This window comes from Rhinoraja longicauda, chromosome 19 (genome assembly GCF_053455715.1).
Source record: "Rhinoraja longicauda isolate Sanriku21f chromosome 19, sRhiLon1.1, whole genome shotgun sequence".
NCBI classification, from domain to species: Eukaryota; Metazoa; Chordata; class Chondrichthyes; order Rajiformes; family Arhynchobatidae; genus Rhinoraja; species Rhinoraja longicauda.
In genome coordinates, this window is record NC_135971.1 from 26,424,961 (window position 1) to 26,444,741 (window position 19,781).

Consider the following 19,781-nt stretch of genomic DNA (forward strand, 5'->3'; position numbering starts at 1 on the left):
TCACAGTCGCACAGCAGTAGAGTTACTTCCTTGCAGTATTTGTGACTCAGGTTTGATCCAGACTATGGGTGCTGTCTGTACCAACTTTGTATGTTCTCTCTGTGACCGCATGGGTTTTCTTCTGGTGTTCCAGTTTCCTCCCAAATTCCAAAGACCTGCAGTTTTGTAGGTTAATTGGCATCTGTAAATTGTCCCATGTGCATTGGATAGAACAGGGTAGGAGGCACAGTGATGCAAGGGGTGACACGGAGTCGCAGTGGTAGAGTTGCTGCCTTACAGAGCCAGAGACCAGGGTTTGATCCTGACCACGGATGTATGTATGGAGTTTGTACTTTCTCCCTGTGTCCTGCGTGGGTTTTCTTCGGGGGTTCCAGCTTCCTCCCACACTCCAAAGACGTACAGGTTTGTAGGTTAATTGGCCCCAAGTGTGTGTAGGATAGTGTTAGTGTGCAGGGATCACTGGTCAGTGCAGACTCGATGGGCCGAATGGTCTGTTTCCCTGCTGTACCTCTAAACCAAACTGAACTAAGGAGCTGAGACCAACTAATCAGTGAGCATCATATTGAATGGTGAGTCAAGTTTGGTGAATACTCCATGGGGCTGATAGCCTACTACTGTTCTATTTCCTCGTCTTCTTGATGGTTCCCTCATGGAGGCAACTAGAACTTGGAGGCCAAGGTTTCAAACTGAGGAGAATTTTATTATTTTTTTCTCTAAGAAGATAATGAATCGTGGGAATTTTCAACTGCACAGAGTGTTGATTCATTACGTTACTGGGAAGGATAGATTTGTTTCATTTTGGAAGCTGTGGGTTATTGGCTACAGGCAAGAATGGTAAGTTGTGGTCAAGTGTAGATCAGTCATGACCTAATTGAGCTGCAGAACAGACTTTACTCATGCCAACAAATGCTTCATTGTTCTTGTGATCTCTACAACTAACCACGACAATCATTGCACTCTTACTTGTCTATGATTGCTCTCACGTATGGTGTGTTATGACTGGATAGTGTGCAAAACATAGTATTTCACCATCTTTTGATACACATTACAATAATAAACTAAATTAAACTAAACTAAACTTTAGGGAGAAGGAAGCACAATAATGTGGCCGAGATCAGTGGATGAGTAATATGGACAAAAACATTTGTTTGGACGAGTTCTGCCAGTGACTTGTGGGCCTATTCCTGCTTCACCTTTCTAGTGTTCATGTATTTGATGTCTCTTGCTTACTGTGGTCACTGCTGAGAGTTATCACTTCTGTAACAAACGTGAATTAGTTTAGCACTATACAAGCAAAATTATAAGCATTTTCAAAAGTGCAGACAAATCTGGTGTACTGAGGGAGAAACACAGACGTCTTTGGATTGATTGAAATGATTTTGGTTAAGAGCTGAAAATGAAAATGAATAGAAATTAACATTTTGACTTTAGACTTCAGAGGTACAGCACGGAAACAGGCCCTTCGGATCACAGAGTCCTCGCTGACTCCCCGAACACTAGTACTATGCCACAACTAATGACATTTTACAATTTATCAAAGCCAATTAACCTAAAAACCTGTACTTCTTGGAGATGTGGGAGGAAACCGGAGCACCAAGAGAAAATCAACACTGTCACAGCGAGAACATACAAACACCATACAGACAGCACTGGTAGTCAGGATCAATCCGAGTCTCTGCTGCTGTCGGCAGCAACTCTACCGTTGCGACACTGAGGATATCTCGAATTACAAAAGCAACATTTTGGGCTCATCACCAACCATGTGCATTCTTTATATGGTACGTTAATATGGAGTTTATTGCATTGAAACAGGCCCACAAGCTTGCCCTGTCATTCAATACAATCCCTTAGTCATTCCTGATCTGATTTAATTGGTGAGCTCGCAAACGAAAGCTTTTCACTATATCGCAATGCAAGTGCCAATAATAAACCAATACCAATGCTATTGTGTAAGTTCTCCCCATATCTGAGAGATAGGTCCTTACTAAACGTGTAGACACCAGTGTCGTCTATATCCACTACTGTGCGCTGCACAGTTTCAATGTCCAAACTAGCTTCTAATATAATTTCTTCACAGAATTCCATTTTGAGTTGAAAGATACGACATGGAAACAGGCCCTTCAGCCCAGCATATTGACCACCCAGTCACCCCATCACACTAGTTCAATGTTGTCCCACTTTCTTGTCCATTCTCTACAGAAGCTAGGGGTCAATTAACCAACAACCCCACACATCTGTGGAATGTGGAAGAAAACCAGAGCACCCGGAGGGAACCCAGGTGGTCACAGGACGAACGAGCAATATCTACACAGACAGCACCTGAGGTCAGGATCTAACACAGGTCTCTGGTGCTGTGAGGCAGCAGCTCTACCAGCTGTGTACGGTGTTTGGTTTCCTTCTTTTTGTTCTGCATTAGAATGATTCAAGTCAGGATATGCAATTGGATTTATGGGTCTCCTGAACCATAAAATAACGTTAGGAGCAGTTAGCAGCATAAGAATGGAGCGTTATCTGAAACGTAATTACAGCTCTAGGCAACTACGCCCTGCCATATGTTATTTATTCCATTTGATATAGCGTGCGAAAAAAACAAAGTGCTGGAGTAACTCAGCAGGTCAGGCAACATCTCTGGAGCACATTGATAGACACTGTTTCAGATTGGGATCCTACTTCAGACTGACTATAGTGGGGATAGGAAGCTGGGAGGGAGATGGGGGGGGAGACAAAGCCCGGCAAGTGATAGGGAACTAAAGGTGGGGAGAGGATGGGGTTAATTGGCAGATGGGTGAATAAAGGTTATGGATGAAAATGAAATGTGTAGGATGGAACTGGAGATGCTGGTTTAAACCGAAGATAGACACAAAATGCTGGAGTTACTCAACAGGGCATGCAATATCTCTGGAGAGAAGGAATGGTGACATTTAGGGTCGAGACCCTTCTTCAGACTGTCAGGGAAGATGGAGATACACAGATAAGGAAGTGTTAGGTGTGAAAATAGGACAATGGGAATAGTGATCAGGGAAAATGTAGAATAGATCATTGTTAGCTGGGAGAAGGTAACAACAAAGCAGATAGAGATAAAATGTAGTCGGAGACAGTAAGACTGGTGGGAGAACTAGGAAGAGAGAGAAGAGAGGGAAAGCAAGCGTTACTTGAAGTTAGAGAAGTCAATGTTCGTACCGCTGGGGTGAAAGCTGCCGAAGCGAAATATGAGGTGCTGTTCCTCCAATTTGCACTGGGCCTCACTCTGACAATGGAGGCCCAGGACTGAAAGGTCAGTGTGGGAATAGGCGGGGGGGGGGGTTAAAGTGTTTAGCAACCGGGACACCAGGTAGGTTTAGGCAGACTGAGCGGAGGCGAAATAATCGCCCAGCCTGGCTTGGTCTCGCCGATGTAGAGAGGTTAACACCTGGAACAGTGGATACAGTCGATGAGGAGGTGCAAGTGACCTCTCTCTCCCCTGAAAAGACCGTTGGGGTCCTTGGATGGAGTTGAGTCGGGGGGGGGGGGGGAATAAGGACAGGTGTTTCACGTTAATTTCTTGCTCAGGGTTTACAATTTGCAATTATTGTATCCTTGTCTCAGACATTTTGTATTTTCATCTCTGGCCTTTGCCCGATGATCTGCCGATAAAATCAACTTCCCTTCACCTGTATCCATCTATCACTTGCCAGGCTTCGTCCTGCCTCCATCTCGCTTCCAGCTATCTCCCCGTCTGCCGTCACCTATCCTTTTTCTCCGGAGATGCTGCTCGACCCGTTGAGTGACCCCAGCACTTTGTGTCTGTCATCGCTTATCCATGCTCTCCGGAGTTGCTACCTGCCTGCTGAGTTTGGATCTTATAGAAACTTACAAAATTCTTAAGGGGTTGGACAGGCTAGATGCAGGAAGATTGTTCCCGATGTTGGGGAAGTCCAGAACAAGGGGTCACAGTTTAAGGATAAGGGGGAAGTCTTTTAGGACCGAGATGAGAAAGTTTTTTTTCACACAGAGAGTGGTGAGTCTGTGGAATTCTCTGCCACAGAAGGTAGTTGAGGCCAGTTCATTGGATATATTTAAGAGGGAGTTAGATGTGGCCCTTGTGGCTAAAGGGATCAGGGGGTATGGAGAGAAGGCAGGTACGGGATACTGAGTTGGATGATCAGCCATGATCATATTGAATGGCGGTGCAGGCTCGAAGGGCCGAATGGCCTACTCCTGCACCTATTTTCTATGTTTCTGAGTTCTACCAGTGTCTTTCTTTATTGTAAATCGGCATCTGCACCTCCTCGTGTCTCCATTGCAGTGAATTGTTCGTGCTGGTCCAATGACCTCGCTCGACAACCGGTGACGATGAGTGTTATTTTTATTCTGATCGCATGGTGAGGTCCTGCTTTGATGTACTGTTGGTGAGGTTTGGCTCAGTCGCTGCACTTGACTGTAAGAGGTAGTGCGCGGAATGGTTCTGTTCCTCTTGCTGAGTTTCTTCCGCGTACAAGAGGCTCTAGCCGGTAAGTTAACGATTCTCGTTTTATTCGCTACTGGCTAAAGCGTCTTGACTTTTTCTCAATCTGGACAGGAGGCGACTCGGTTTAAAAAAGCGCGCATTACACATACAGTCTGAGGTTCATGCGAACGTTAAAAGGGTTTAATCACCCTGTTTCAGTACAATCCAGACTGGAGTTTCTGCTTTGATTTGCACCATACCCGGTTTCCTTTGTGTAAGAAGGAACTACAGATGCTGGCTTAATCTGATTTAAACTCGTGTAAAACAAACAGGTGCGACGCGGTTTGAAACAAAAACATCTTTGATTTCAAGTTCTTGTTGTAAGAAATGAGATTACGATGTGGGAGAGGCGGGAAACAAGAAAGGCCGTTGTTTGACAGGATCAAGTTCCAGTTTATGGCTAAATGTCGGAAGAGGACGAGGCACAAGTACAATATAAAATCAGTAAAAGATCAACACACACTGCATTTTGTTATTGACTTAGCGATAACTCCAAACGTGCAGTCGTCACGTTTAAGTTGTGTTTAAATGATCTGGATAAGGGGATTGAAGGTTTTGTGACCAAGTTTGCAGATGATCATAAAATAGATGGCGCCTATTTTAGGCAGTGCAGAGGAAGCAAGGACTAGGACAGATTAGGAGAGTGGGCAGAGAAGTGGCAGATGACATTCAGTATAGCAAAGTGAGGAGTCATGCATTTTGGTAATAAGAATAAAGGCGTAGATTATTTTCCAAATTGAGAAGTAATCTAGAAATCGGAGGCGCACAGTGACATGGGGGTGCAGGACACCCAAAAAGTTAATTTGCGAATTGAATCAGTAGTCAGGAAGGTAATTTCAATGCTAGTATTTATATCAAGGGAACTGGAATACAAAAACAGAGATGTCATTCTGTGGCTCTAAAAGCGCTGTGTGCAAATTTGGGCCCCCAATCTGAGGAAGGATGTGCTGGCTCTGGAGAGGGTCCAGAGGAGGTTTACAAGAATGATTCCATGAATGAGTGAGTGGGTTAACATATGATGATCGTTTGGCAACACTGGGCCTCTACTCGCTGGAGTTGAGAAGGTTGAGGGAGGAACCTCATTGAAACTTACAGAATAATGAAAAACACAGATGGTGGATGTTGAAAGGATGTTTCCACTGGTGGGAGAGTCTAGGACCAGAGGTCGTTGCCTCAGAATTAAAGGGTGCTCATTTAGAAAGAAGGTGAGGAGGAACCTCTTTAGTCAGAGGGTAGTTAATCTGTGGAACTAACTGTCACTGGGCTGTGGAGGCCAAGTTGGTAGATATTTTTAAGGCAGCGATTGACAAATTCTTGATTAGAATGGGTGTCAAGGGTTATGGAGGTGAAGGCAGGAAAATGGGATTAGGAGGCAGAGATCAGTCATGATCAAATGGTGTCGTGGACTCGATGGGCCGAATAGCCTAATTCTACTCCTGTAACGTGAACTTGTCATTGGTAAGAGGGGAAGTGAAACCTCAGTTTTACGAACATTTCCCCATCTTTTCACATTTACTTTGAGTCATGCAGCAGGAAAACATGCACCTCGGCCAAACTCATCCATGCTGACCAAGATGCCCCATCTAAGCTACTCCAATTTGCCCGCATTAAGCTGATTTTGTTCTCAAACATTCCTTTTTTATATGTATTTTTTCATATATATATATATATAGTGTGCAGTGAAAGAATATATATAAGCTCATTTCGTTCTCAAACATTCCTTTTTTATATATATTCTTTCACTGCACACCATATATATATATATATATATAGTGTTGCTGAAAGTAATTTTTTTATTGTTCTGTCTGGAACACATGATAATGAAACACTTGATTCTTGATTAGGTACACGTGACAATAAACTAATCTAAACTATGCATGTATCTGCCCAAATGTCTTTTAAATGTTGTTACTGTATCTGCCTCAGCTACTTTCTCTGGTAGATTAGTTTCCCATTGGGTTCTTGTTAATCTCTTCCCTGACAATAGAATTTCAGTTTCCAGTTTAGTTTATTGTCATGTGCACCGAGGTACAGTGAAAAACATTTGCTGCATGCAAACCAGTCAACAGAAAGAAAATATATGATTACAATCAATCCATTCACAGTGTATAGATGCATAATAAGGAAATAATGTTTAGTGCAAGGTAAAGCCAGCAAAGTCTGATCAAGGATAGTCCGAGGGTCACCAAAGAGGTAGATAGTAGTTCAGCACTGCTCTCTGGTTGTGGTAGGATGATTCAGTTACCTGTTAATAGCTGGGATGAAACTGTCCCTGAATCTGGTGGTGTGCGTTTTCACACTTCTGTACCTATTGCCTGAAGGGAGAGTGGAGAAGAGGGAGTAGCCAGGGTATGATTCATCCATGATTATGTTTCTGGCCTTGCTGAGGCAGCGGGAGGTGTAAACAGAGTCAATAGAAGGGAGTCGGGAGGAATGGATGGGTAGTGGAAAGTAGATAAACATTCACTTCCTGGTTCTGATCATGTCTAACCTACTCTTCGAGGTAATACCCTCTAATCCAGGCAGCATTCTGGAGGCAGGTAAATATTTGAGGAACTGGGAACTAAGGGCTGTGGTAAACTGGCAGAGAGAGAGGAAGAACGCTTTGGATAAATTAACTGTGATCATATTGAATGATGGTTCATGCTTAAGGGGCAGAGTGGCCGTCTCCAGCTCCTATTTTCTTGTGCTGATGATCTGCACTGATTAACACAGTCACGTTTCTACTTGGAATAATTATAGTAGATATCGCATGTGGTATCGCCCTTCCTCACACAGCATCTGCCATTCCTTCTGCCACACTTAATTATCATATTGGAAACAATTTGACACTTGGGTGTCTGAATGCATTTAGCAAAACCGAATAATGTCCCAGCCCTACATGTCACCCGTCCATGTTCTCCAGGGATGCGGCCTGATCCTTTGAGTTACTCCAGTACATTTTGCCTTTTCTAATAAAGGTCTCCCTGCACACTCAAACGTAACCCCCCCCTCCTTTGGCCATTTATAATATCAAAGTAATGCAAAAGTGGAAGTTAAAATAGAAAGGAGATAAGGAAGAATTTCTTTAGTCAGAGGGTGGTGAATCTGTGGGATTAATTGCCACTGATGGCTGTAGAGGCCAAGTCATTGGGTATGTCAAAGCGGAGATTGACAAATGTTTGATTAGTTAGGTTTAGTTTTTAGTTTAGAAAAACAACACGGAAAAAGGCCCTTCGGCCCCACGAGTCTGTGCTGACCAGCAATCCCCGCACATTAACGCTACCCTACACACACTGGGGAAAATTTACACTTGTACGAAGGCAATTAACCTACAAACCTGCACCTCTTTGGAGTGTGGAAGGAAACCGAAAATCTCGGAGAAAACCCACGAGGTCACGGAGAAAACGTACAAACTCCGTACAGATAGCAGCCGTAGTTGGGATCGAACCCGGTTTCTCCAGCACTGCAAGTGCTGTAAGGCAGCAACTCTACCGCAAGATTAGTAAGAATGTCAAAGGTCACAGGGAGAAGATAGGAGAATGGGGTTGAGAGGGAATGATAGGTCAGCCATGATTAAATGGTGGCGTAGACTCGATGGGCTGAACAACTTAATTCTTCTCCTATGACTTTTGAAGTAATGAATAGTTAGTACCAAGTGCTCATGAACATGAGGGATGCTCTTTTTTTTCTCCCCAGACTGGTATGTCTGGAACCAAAATTCACAGTTTAAAAATAAGGGTTTACACATTCTTATGGCACCAAAACACGGTGACAATTGTGTATTGCCTCGGTTAGGTCTGCTATATGATTTTACCGAGTTGTTGATGAAACAAAGTATTTCTGTACCTAGGTGCATGTGAAAATAAATACCAATGAATCACTGAATTCGGTGTGAAATCTTTTCACGCAGAGGGTAATTAGTCTTTCAAATTCTCTGCCCAAGAAGGCTGTGGGCATTCAGTCAATCAGGCGCTTGAGGCAGGGATAGGAAGATGCTTGGATACAAAAGGAATCGTAGCTTAGTTCGGAAAAATGGTCTTCTGCTAGAGGATCAGTTATGATCTTATAGAATATCAGAGATTGGGGACAAAGGATGAATGGCAACCTTCAGCTTGTGTTATGTTTGTTCACACTCCACAAGAGAGTCAAGAAGGAGAGAGAGTCAAGAGTGTTCAATTGTCATGTTATGACTACAAAACAATGAAATGCTTGCAGCAGCATAGCAGACCTGTAAGACAATACAAACAGATAACATAATAAAAGTTCAGTAAATTGATAATCCCAATACTTATGCAAAAACACCTTGGATGCTTAGTTAAGCCAAAGACAGTCCATTGGTCTGCAAGGTCCAACTTGACACATTACCTTTCCATGCTCACCAGCGATGACGCCTGATCTGCTCAGTTACTCCAACAATTTGTCTTTATTTTGTTAATTATTCATAGTTGAATTTAGTGTAGTTCATTGGTCAATATGGGAAGAATTTAATAATCTTGCAATCACATTCAAGCACGCATCTATGGAGCCATACAAAACAATAACATTCTCCTTCGATGGTAATAATCTAAATTGGTGAAAGGAGAAACAGACAAAGATATAAAGAATAACATATTTATAGCAGTTCCAATGTGGGAAAATGCTACAATGAGATTTGTAAGCACATTATTTTGTAAAATTTTACTTTGAGCAGTGTCACGGCATTACATGACAATTAGCAAAATAAACATTTAAGGTGCATCGTGAAGGAAGAATAAGAGGTCGGGATATTTAGGGAGCGATCCTACAACTTAGGCCTGCTCTTCATATGAAGTACTTATATTTGTGAATAATCAGGAAGTTACACTGCCCCGTTCATCATAGGGACTGACCTCCCCCCCCCCATCGAAGGGATCTATATGAGACGGTGCCTCAAAAAGGTAGTCAACACCATCACCCTGGCCACGCTCTCATTACCTCCTACCATGGGGAAGAAAGTATAGGTGTTTGACAACCATGACCTCCAGGTTCAAGAATAACTTCCATCACCATCACGCACTTGAACACTACACAACACCAACCTCAACTGTGAAATTCTATGGACTGTCTTTGGTTGCACCAAGGACTTTGAGATTTTGTTTGTATCAGTATTGAGGTTAGTAATATATTGATTTTATTTTTGTTGGTTTTATTGCATATTTTCTTTGCGTATTGTGTGTACAGACCTGTTATCCTGCTCTGAGTAAAAATATTTGTTCCATTTCTCTGCGTATGTGTGTGTGTGTACACACACACACGCACGTAACACGCACATGCGCGCGCGCACATACACACACACACACACACACACACACACACACACACACACACATACACACACACACACACACACACACACACACACACACATTTTGGTGTCGGGGAAACAGACATAGACATTTAAAACACAGTATATGGGGAAAAATGCAGGGGGAGGAGCTGTGTAGGAAGGAACTGCAGATGCTGGTTTGAACCAAAGATGGACAAAAAAAGCTGGAGTAACTCAGCGAGTCAGACAGCGACTCTGGAGAAAAGGAGTAGGTAACGTTTCGGGGCAAGACCCTTCTTCAGACTGATAATCAGGGGAAAGCGAAATGAGAGGTACAGATAGTGGTATAGAGAGATATCAGAACAAATGAATGCAAGATATGCTTTGAATGAAAGAGCTGTTGGTCTTAGATATTTAATTGCAGCTCCTCAGAATTTAAGGTATGAATATTTTTCAATCAGAAAGATGATGAGTGAATGGGATGGAGCAAGTTAGCACAATGATGACAAAGTCTGAAGAAGGGCCTAGACATGAAACATCACCCATTACTTCTCTCCAGAGATGCCGCCTGTCCCGCTGAGTTACTCCAGCATTTTGTATCCATCGCTAAGTGCTGGAGTAACTCAGCCGGCCAGGCAGCATCTCCGGAGAACATGGGTAGGGTCTACAGACTGAAGAAGGGATCTTGACCCGTAACATCTATCCATCATCACATATCCATGATCTGCAGTGATGCTGCTTTACCCGCTATGTTGCTCCAGCACTGTGTGTCTCTTTCTTTGTAAACCAACATTTGTCATTCCTTGTCTCCACAATGTAAATTGACTGTCATTTGTAGGTAATGATAGAATCTGGTGAGAGATGATGGGAATTTGGGAAGAATAAGAATGGGTTGGTCGAAAGTAAAGAGAATTTAATTGTCATTATACTGGCAATGGAACAATGAAATTCTTATGCACATATTGAATATACACCAGTCCGTGATGGAATAAATTAATATTAGTAATACCAGGTAACCAGACCATAATAGTGCAAAAACAAAATGTCCTTACTGCAACCAAAATAAAGTCCATAGCAGGTCAGAGTTGTTGAGGTAAGGTTGTGGTTAGCGTTGTGCAGTGTTTAAAAGCCTGCTGCTGGTGACAAAAAGCTGTTGGAGCTCACAGTTCTCAGACTCTCTAACCTCAAAGGTAGTTCATTGGTATTTTATTTGTGGCATGTACCAAAGAACAGTGAAATTCATTTTTGTATACAGTTTAGTACAAGTATCACTATAGATAAGCCCTTAGATAAGCATTTCAGACACAGTACAAGTGTATAGCAGTAATACGCTGAGACATTATACAGTGTCACCAGATTTTGGTGCCATTTTCAAGTCCCAGTTGTTGTAAGTAGTAACAGGGTTCTTGCCCTGACCATGAGGCCCATTGTCCCAGCGTTGTTGCTGGGTCAGCCTGGCCAAGCGAAGCTGTGGTGTCCTCTACTGCTGCAGGGCACAACTGGTCCATGCGCCCTGCCTCTTGGAGCGGCACCTGGAACAGCCAAGCCCCAGGCTGCTGCAGGGCCTCCAGTACCCACTCCACCATAGAGGCAGTGCACTCCCTCCTGCAGGCAGTCTGCCTATAAGCCATCCATCTGACTCCTTCCACTCTGGGTGGGCGAGCCGGGCCTTCCACCTGGGTCCTCTATCCTCGGTCCACAGCGATCAGGAAATCGGGCCATGATGGATGGACCAGATCTTCCGGGCAAATTCCCGGTCCAGGGTGGCCGGCCCTGAGAGAATGGCCAGGGTGGTGTGGGTCTCTGATGATATTAGCTGTCTTTCTGAGGCAGCACCTCCTGTAGATCCATTCAATAGTGGGATGGAATGGTATGAAGTTAGTGCATCATGGTCAGAATGGACTCTGGTGGCTGAAGGGTCTGTTTGTGTGTCTCTGTGACTCTATGTGTGGATAATGCATCGAAAGTGTAAGAGTAGGCGAAGGCGCATTCTAAATGATGGGATGCACATATCATTGAAAACAGAGCCGTCAAAGTATTGATCTGTAAAATGCTAAATCATCATTTCATTGCAGGAGACTGGAGTTTAATGGTCGGCAATCCACATAAACACTTGTTCACGTCTATGGAGAGTTTTGCAGACTGCTCCGATTACAATAAATTAACACATAAAGGAAGTGGGGTAGATACATGAAGGTATATTCGTTCTATCCGGAGATGCTGCATGCTCTGCTGAGTTACTCCAACCTACAAAGCCCTCCATAACCTGGCCCCATCCTACCTGACCGACCTCCTCCACAGGCACACTCCCACCTGCACCCTCCGCTCTGCCGCTGCCAATCTCCTATCCCCCCACATCCGGACCAAACTCAGATCCTGGGGGGACAGGGCTTTCTCCATCGCTGCTCCCACCCTATGGAACTCACTACCCCAAACCGTTAGAGACTCCTCCACACTCACCACATTCAAAACATCGCTGAAGTCTCACCTGTTCAGTACTGCCTTCAACCACTGAAGGTCACCTCACCTTCTGTCTCCTTTCTCTGTTCATTTATTTATTTACTTATTTATCTATTTATTCATTTCCCTATGTTCTCAAAATCTCTGTAAAGCGTCTTTGAGTTTAAGAAAAGCGCTATATAAATAAAATGCATTATTATTATTATTATTATTATTTTGTCTCTATCTTTGGTGTAAATCAGCATCTGCAGTTCCTTCCTACCCAGATACAAGAAGGGTCCTGACAATGGGCTCCGTTTGCATGGAGTTTACATGTTTTCCCTGTGACCGCTCGCGTTTCCCCTGGGTGCTCCGGTTTCCTTCCACATTCCATAAACTTGTAGGTTTAATGGCCTCTGTAAATTGACCCTACTGTGCAGGATGTGAAACAGGGAGAACATAGAACTAGTGTATGGGTGATTGATGGTCAGCGCAGACTGAGTGGGCAGGAAGGCCTGTTTCCATGTTAATAAAGATTGGTGAGCATGATACCAGAATTCAAACGTTACAGAGACAAACACATTTTAGTTTGTTCAGACAGGAACACCCAAGAATGTTTTTATTCGAAGAGAACAACGAAGTGATAAATTTTAGGTTTAGATTTAGAGATACAGCGCGGAAACAGGCCCTTCGGCCCACCGGGTCCGCGCCACCCAGCGATCCTCGCACATTAACACTATCCGACACACACTAGGGACAATTTTTTGTTAACATTTACCCAGTCAATTAACCTACATACCTGTACGTCTTTGGTTTGCAGGTACAAAGTTCAACAGTGAGCAATGCTTAATCTAATCTTATACTTAGAACATTGTAGAAGTAGGGCATTCAGCTCAGGAAGGCTATCTGATTTGGGGGGGACGAGAACAAAGGGGGAACTGTGGGGTGGGAGCGCCACTGAGAATGAAGGGGGAACTGTGGGGATGGGGTCTGCTGCCATGTGCGGCAGCAGGAAGTGGATAGGATCGTTCGGTACTTTTGTAACTTTGTCTGCGCCAACACATGGCGACGCTTGTGTACTGCCCAGGTTCAGTTTAGTTTATTGTCATGTGTACCAAGGTACAGTGAAAAGCTTTTTGTTGCGTGTTAACCAGTCAGTAGAAAGACAACACATGATTACAATCAAAGCATTTGCAGTGTAGAGATACATGATAAGGGAATAATGTTTAGTGCAAGGTGAAGCCAGCAGAGTCCGGTCAAGGATAAGCCGAAGTTGTATGGAAAACAAAGCATTTCACTATACCCAGGTACCCTAGGTGCAAGTGACAATAAAATATCATTCCTTCATTCATTCTTTCATTCATCAGTCCTACCCCCCCCCCAACTTATTTTCCATAACCATGGAACACTGTCGCACATGACTGCCAATGCTCCTTTGATTATTTTTTTTGCCATTAACCTGTGATGAGCTGGTTAATGGGTTTTGTGAAGTACAGCACAGTGGTGCAATGGTAGAGTTGTTGCCTCATTGTGCCAGAGACCCAGGTTCAATCCTGACCTCGGGTCCATCTGTCGAGTTTGCACGGTTTCCTCCCACACCCCAAAGACATGCAGGTTTGCAGGTTAAATGGCCTATGTAAAATGCCCCTGGTGTGTCAGTAGTGGACGAGAAGCGGGAAAGACTAGTGTGAATGGGAGATCAATGGTCAGTATGGACTCAGTGGGCCGAAGGGCCTGTTTCCATGCTGTAAATCTAAACTAACCTAAAAACTAATAAAATTACTGATGTATTGCAAGTGGCTGGATTCAAAACTACTGAAGACGGGTCGTGACTGAAAATGTTACCTGGCCATTCCATCCACAGATGCTGCCTGACTCACTGAGTTCCTCCAGCATTTCATTGCTCAAAATTCCAACATGTCTCTATGTAAACTACTTGTTTGAACAACACTGTTGTTTTTTATTTTTGTGATATTTTAGCGGTAGAATTGCATGCCAAAATGTTCATAGTTTGTAGTGTTGAAAATGATAGTAATTCATTAATGCATGCAGGAATAGTAATAAAAATGCAGAAAATGTTGGCAATATGCAGCAGGTCAGGCCACATCTGTGGGAAGGAAAGCAGAGCTAATGTTTCAGGCCAGAGACCCTTCAGGACTGGGAAGAAGGAAAAAGAAGAAACGAGTAACTGAAGATGCTGGTTAACAAAAAAAAGATACAGTGCTCGAATGACTCAGTGGGACAGGCAGCACTACTGGAGAACGTGGGATGGTGATGATTCGGGTCGGGATCATTCTTCAGACTGATTGTGGGGCAAATAAAGCTGGAAGAGAGGAGGGGCAGGACAAAGTATGGCAGATGATAGGTGATAGATACCACAACGAGAGAGCAGCCCAGAACTATCTGCCTCATTGGTGACCCTCGGACTTTCTTTGATCGGACTTTACTGGCTTTACCTTGCACTGAATGTTATTCCCTCATCATGTATCTCGAAACCTTTAGCGGTTTCATTGTAATCGTGTATTGTCTTTACGCTGACTGGTTAGCACGCAACAAAAGTTTTTCGCTGTACCTCGTTACACATGGCAATAAACTAAAATAAAATGTTGTAGAGTGGATTTTCCGACAGGCAAATGATTGGACAAAGGCCAGAGAAGAAAAGGGGTTTAACGAATGGTGAATTGTGAAAATAGAGGAATGGATAAAGGTGACGGGGGAAGGCAGAGGTAGATGCAAGTTAAGATGGGGCAAAGGGGAGGGGGAGAAATGAGGGGTTAGGTTTACAATCTATTTGTAAACACAGAACAATGCTGCACAAGGCAGGATGTAGAGGAAGGAACTGCTGATAACCAAAGAAAGACACAAAAAGCTGGAGTAACTCAGTGGGCCAGGCAGCATCTCTGGAGAGAAGGAATGGGTGACGTTTCGGGTCGAGACCCTTCTTCGCCCATGAGATCTAGGCCGACTGTGATGCCTGTTTAAATTAATCCCACATCAGCATGTGGTCTATACCCCTCTATTTCCTGCCTGCTCATGTGTGTGTGTCTGTAAATCCACAAAAATTGTGCTGTAGTATCGGCATTCACGTCTCCCAGGAGTGTGTTCCAGGCACCTACCACTTTCTGTGTCCCAAAGTAGCCTCTTTTGCATCGGCATAGACTAGACGACCATTTAAAAAAGCACTTGCATTCTGTCTGTCAATGCCTGCTGGAACTCCCAGCTGCTAGCCCTTTTAACTCTCCTTCCCATTACCAGACCGACCTTTCTGTCTTTAGCTTCCATTGCCAGAGTGAGGGCACATGCAATCTGGAGGAACAGCACTCCATATTCTACTTGGATAGCTTACAGTCCAATGATATGAACATTGAATTTTTCAATTTGAGCCAATACCCTCTCCTTCCACCCCTCTCCCGCTCCCACCCCCACCCTTCACCCCACTTCCGCTCTTTCCTGTCCATCCTGGTGTGCACCTATTTCTCCCACTTCCTCCCACCCTCCCAGTCACTCCATTCCTTTTCCCTTTGTTTACGCGTCCCCCCTCCTCAATTCTCTCATTGTACTTCCATCCCCATCTTTCTCCTCCCCCCTGTCTCCTTCCACCTATGGCCCTTCCTCTGGCTTTAGATTTCACTCATCTTATCTCGTTACCCGACACCCTTTGCCTCCTGTCTAAGAAGGAACTGCAGATGCTGGTTTAAACTGACACAAATTATTGGAATAACTCAGCGGGACAGGCAGTATCTCTGGAGGGAAGGAATGGGTGACTTTTTCAAACATCATCCATTCCTTCTCTCCAGAGACGCTGCCTGCCCTGCTGAGTTACTCCAGCATTTTGTGTCTATCTTAGGGGTATAGATAAGATAGAGATTTTTCACCGCAGTTCTTATCTGGAATGAGCTGCAGGGAAGTTGGTGGAGGCAGATATAATCACTATGTCTATAAAGCATTTGGACTTTTGGTAGGAAAGACAGGGAGGGATAAGAGCATAATTCATGTAAGTGTAGATAAGCAACACAGTCAGCGTTGTTGTGTGGACAAGTGTAGACAAGATGGGGCAAAAGGTCCTGTTTGTATGCTGCACGATTCAGTTTATTTTAAGGTTGGGACCCTTCTTCAGACTGACCCTTCTTGAGTCTGAAATTGGGTCTCGACCCAAAACGTCATCCAGCCTTTTTCCCCAGAGACATGTTGCCTGACCCGTTGAGTTACTTTAGCAATTTGTGCTCAAGGTTGATAATGAGTTGTTCAATCCTGCTGTTTTTGTGTGATGTTTATCTCTGCATGTTCACAAGGGCAGACAGTGAGAGTAAACAGTTGAGAAACTAGTTTAGCAGGAAATCTGTGGTATTTGAGGAAGTGTGAATGTGGGGCCTCTCCAGTGAGATGATAGGGGAAAGCTCTGACAAAGGGCAATGTGGTGAGCTATCAGAAGGTCATCAGGAAGCAGAAGGTAAATGTTACATTGGTATTTTTACAGTCTGCTATTGATGTACTGGCGTGGTGCAAACCGATTTGGACAACCTGTTTTATAATTGCTGCTCATGACGATTTAGAGATACAACGCAGAAATGGACCCTACAACTTAGAGTCCATGCTACCCAGCAATCCCTGTACACACGAGGGACAATTTATAATCTTTACCAAAGTCAATTAACCTACAAACATGTATGTCTTTGGAGTGTGGGAGGAAACTGGAGCACCCACGGAAACCCCACGCAGTTACGATAGAACATGAAATCTCCATGCAGACAGCACCCATGGTCAGGTTTGAACCTGGGCCTCTGGTGCTGTAAGGCAGCAACTCTCCCTCTGTGCCACTGTGTCACCCTGATTAGACTAATCGACTGAAAGTTATGACATAAACATGATGTGGTGCAACTAATTGAGATGTGGAGAGTGCAGCACAGAAACAAGCCCTTTGACCCACCAAGTCCTCGCTAACCATTTTGGTACCCGTTCTCTTTTAATCCTCCTGATATTTGCAATACCTACCCCTAGATTTTACTATTTACCGACACACGGAGTAATATATTGTGAACCAAATAACTGTCGTGACTTGCCATTGCGGGTGGAATATCTGAATATCATATTTCCAAATGTTGATCAGTATGGGCAGGTGGGGCAGCGATAGAGTTGTTGCCTTAAAGCGCCAGAGCCCCGGGTCCAATCCTGACTATGGGCGCTGGTATCACTATCTCTTATCTCGATACCTTCGATTTGTACCAGCATCTGCAGTTATTTTCCTACACAACCTGACTATGGGCGCGGTCTGTATGGAGCTTCTACATTCTCACCGTGACCTATGTGGATTTTCTCCAAGATCCGCGGTTTCTTCCCACACTCCAAAGACAAATAGGTTTGTAGGTTAATTGGCTTGATATAAATGTAAATTGTCCTTTGTGTGTGGGATAGTGTTAATGTGCAGGGATCGGTACGGACACGTTGGACTGAAGGGCCTGCTTCCGCGCTGTATCTCAAGGTTCAAGGTTTCAAGGTCAGTTTATTGTCACATGTACCAATTAAGATACAGTGAAGTTCGAATTACCAAACAGCCATATTAAAAAAAGCAACAAGACACACAACTACATAAAAGTTCATGTAAACATCCACCAGAGTGGATTCCCCACGTTCCTCACTGTGATGGAAGGCAATAAAGTCAATCTCTTTCGTCTTTATCCTCCCGCGGTCGGGGCAGTTGAACCACCCGCAGTCGGGGCGATTGAAGCTCCAGCAGCCGGCAGTCGAAGCTCCTGCGTCAGGGCGGTTGAAAGTTCCTGCAGCTTGGATTTCCCCTAAGTCGGTCTCTGACCAGGGACCGCAAGCTCCACGGTGTTAGAATCCACATGCACCCATGGTGGAGCTCCGAGGTCGATCCCTGGCAAACGGATTGCCAGCTCCGTGATGTTAAGTCCGCAGGCTCCCACGATGGAGCTCCCGGTCGATCTCCAGCAAAGGCCGCCAACTCCTCAATGTTAGGCCGCAGTGCGGACGGTGATATGATGCAGAAAAAAATTGCATCTCCGTCGAGGTAAGAAATTTGAAAAAGCTTCCCCCAACTCCCCCCCCCCCCCTCCCCCCTCACCCCCCACATTAAACAAGCAAAAGAACACTAAAAAACATACATTTAACACAAACAAAGCAAGTACAAAGAAGGAAAGGACAGACAGACTGTTGGTGAAGAAGCCATTGCTGGCGCCACCCGGTGGTTCAAACCCAAGGTTTCAAGGTCAATTTATTGTCACATGTACCAATTAAGATACAGTGACATTTGATTTACCAGACAGCCATACAAAGTGAAAAACAACGAGCCACACAACCACTTAAATTTTAACATAAACATCCACCACAGAGGACTGCACATTCCTCACTGTGATGGAAGGCAATATTGTGCAAACTTTTTCCTCTTTGTTCCCCCGCGGTCGGGGCAGTCGAACGATCTGCAGTCGGGGAGATCAAAGCCCTGCAGCTGATGATCAAAGCTCCTGCGTTGGGGTGATTGAAGCTCCCATGTTGCGGTGGTTGAAACACTCTCCGCGGCTTGGAGCTCCTGAATCAGCCTCTTCTTACCAGAGACCGCGGGCTTCGCAAAGTTAAAGTTGGAGCTTCGATCCCCGGCAAAGAGATTGCAAGCTCTACGATGGCAAAGTGACGCAGCCTCCCGCGGCTTTGAACGCCCGCTGGTCTCCAGGAAAGGCCACCAACTCCACGATGTTAGGCTGTAGTACAGACGGAGATATGATACAGAAAATATCGTATTCCAAGAGATTGAATACAGGTTTCCCGACCCCCACCCCCCACATAAACCAAACCAAGGAACACTAAAAACACACTTTTAACACACACTAAAAATAACAAAAAATAAGAAAGGACCGACAGACTGAGAGGCAGCCACTGCTGATGGCACCACCCGGTGTGCTAAAACTAAACTAAACTAATTGAAGTAAACTTGTCATTTAGAATCATAGAGCATAGAAACAGGCCCTTCAGCCCAGCTTATCTATGCCGACCAAGATGCCCCACCTACCCTTGACCCACCTATCTACATTTTAGCTTAGTTTAATTTATTATTAATGTCACGTGTACTGTTTTACAGTGATAATGTTTCCTGTGTGCTATCCAGACAGCGAAAAGCCTATACATGATTACAATGAAGCCGTTCACAATGTACAGATACAGGATAAAGGGTATAATGTTTAGCACAAAGTGAGTCTGGCTGTTGTTTCGCAGATTTCTCTCCAAATCTTTCTTGGCCATAGAAATTTCTATTATTTGACAATATTGTATTATTTGATTCATGTCTAGGGCCTCACACTCTAATCTATTACTACACCCTGAACCACGCGAGTACTCATCTACCAGAATACAGTGTCGTGGGAGTTCTGGACGGTTGTGAGATACAGTATTATGACAAAAACATGGTCATTACAGTTCCAAGACAGAAATGGATGGCGGCTGCATTTGACAGGAGCTACTGGGTGAGAAATACAGTCTCTGAAAATGGTTTCCATGGAATCATCAAAGGGCAAGTCGATGAATGGATGCGGAGGGTAAACGAAACAGCAAGTTAGTCCATTCATTTGAATACATTTG

The 19,781-nt window shown here is 44.2% G+C and overlaps 1 protein-coding gene across 1 annotated transcript in view; it reads left to right on the forward strand.

The window, feature by feature from the left end:
* The first annotated feature begins 4,438 nt into the window (after positions 1–4,438).
* Positions 4,439–19,781, forward strand: part of LOC144602906 (class I histocompatibility antigen, F10 alpha chain-like) — a 31,063-nt gene continuing 15,720 nt past the window's right edge. The window contains exons 1-2 of the mRNA XM_078416027.1: positions 4,439–4,490; positions 19,494–19,754. Of these exons, the coding sequence (XP_078272153.1) occupies positions 4,439–4,490; positions 19,494–19,754 (313 nt within the window). The remainder of the gene's footprint in view (positions 4,491–19,493; positions 19,755–19,781) is intronic.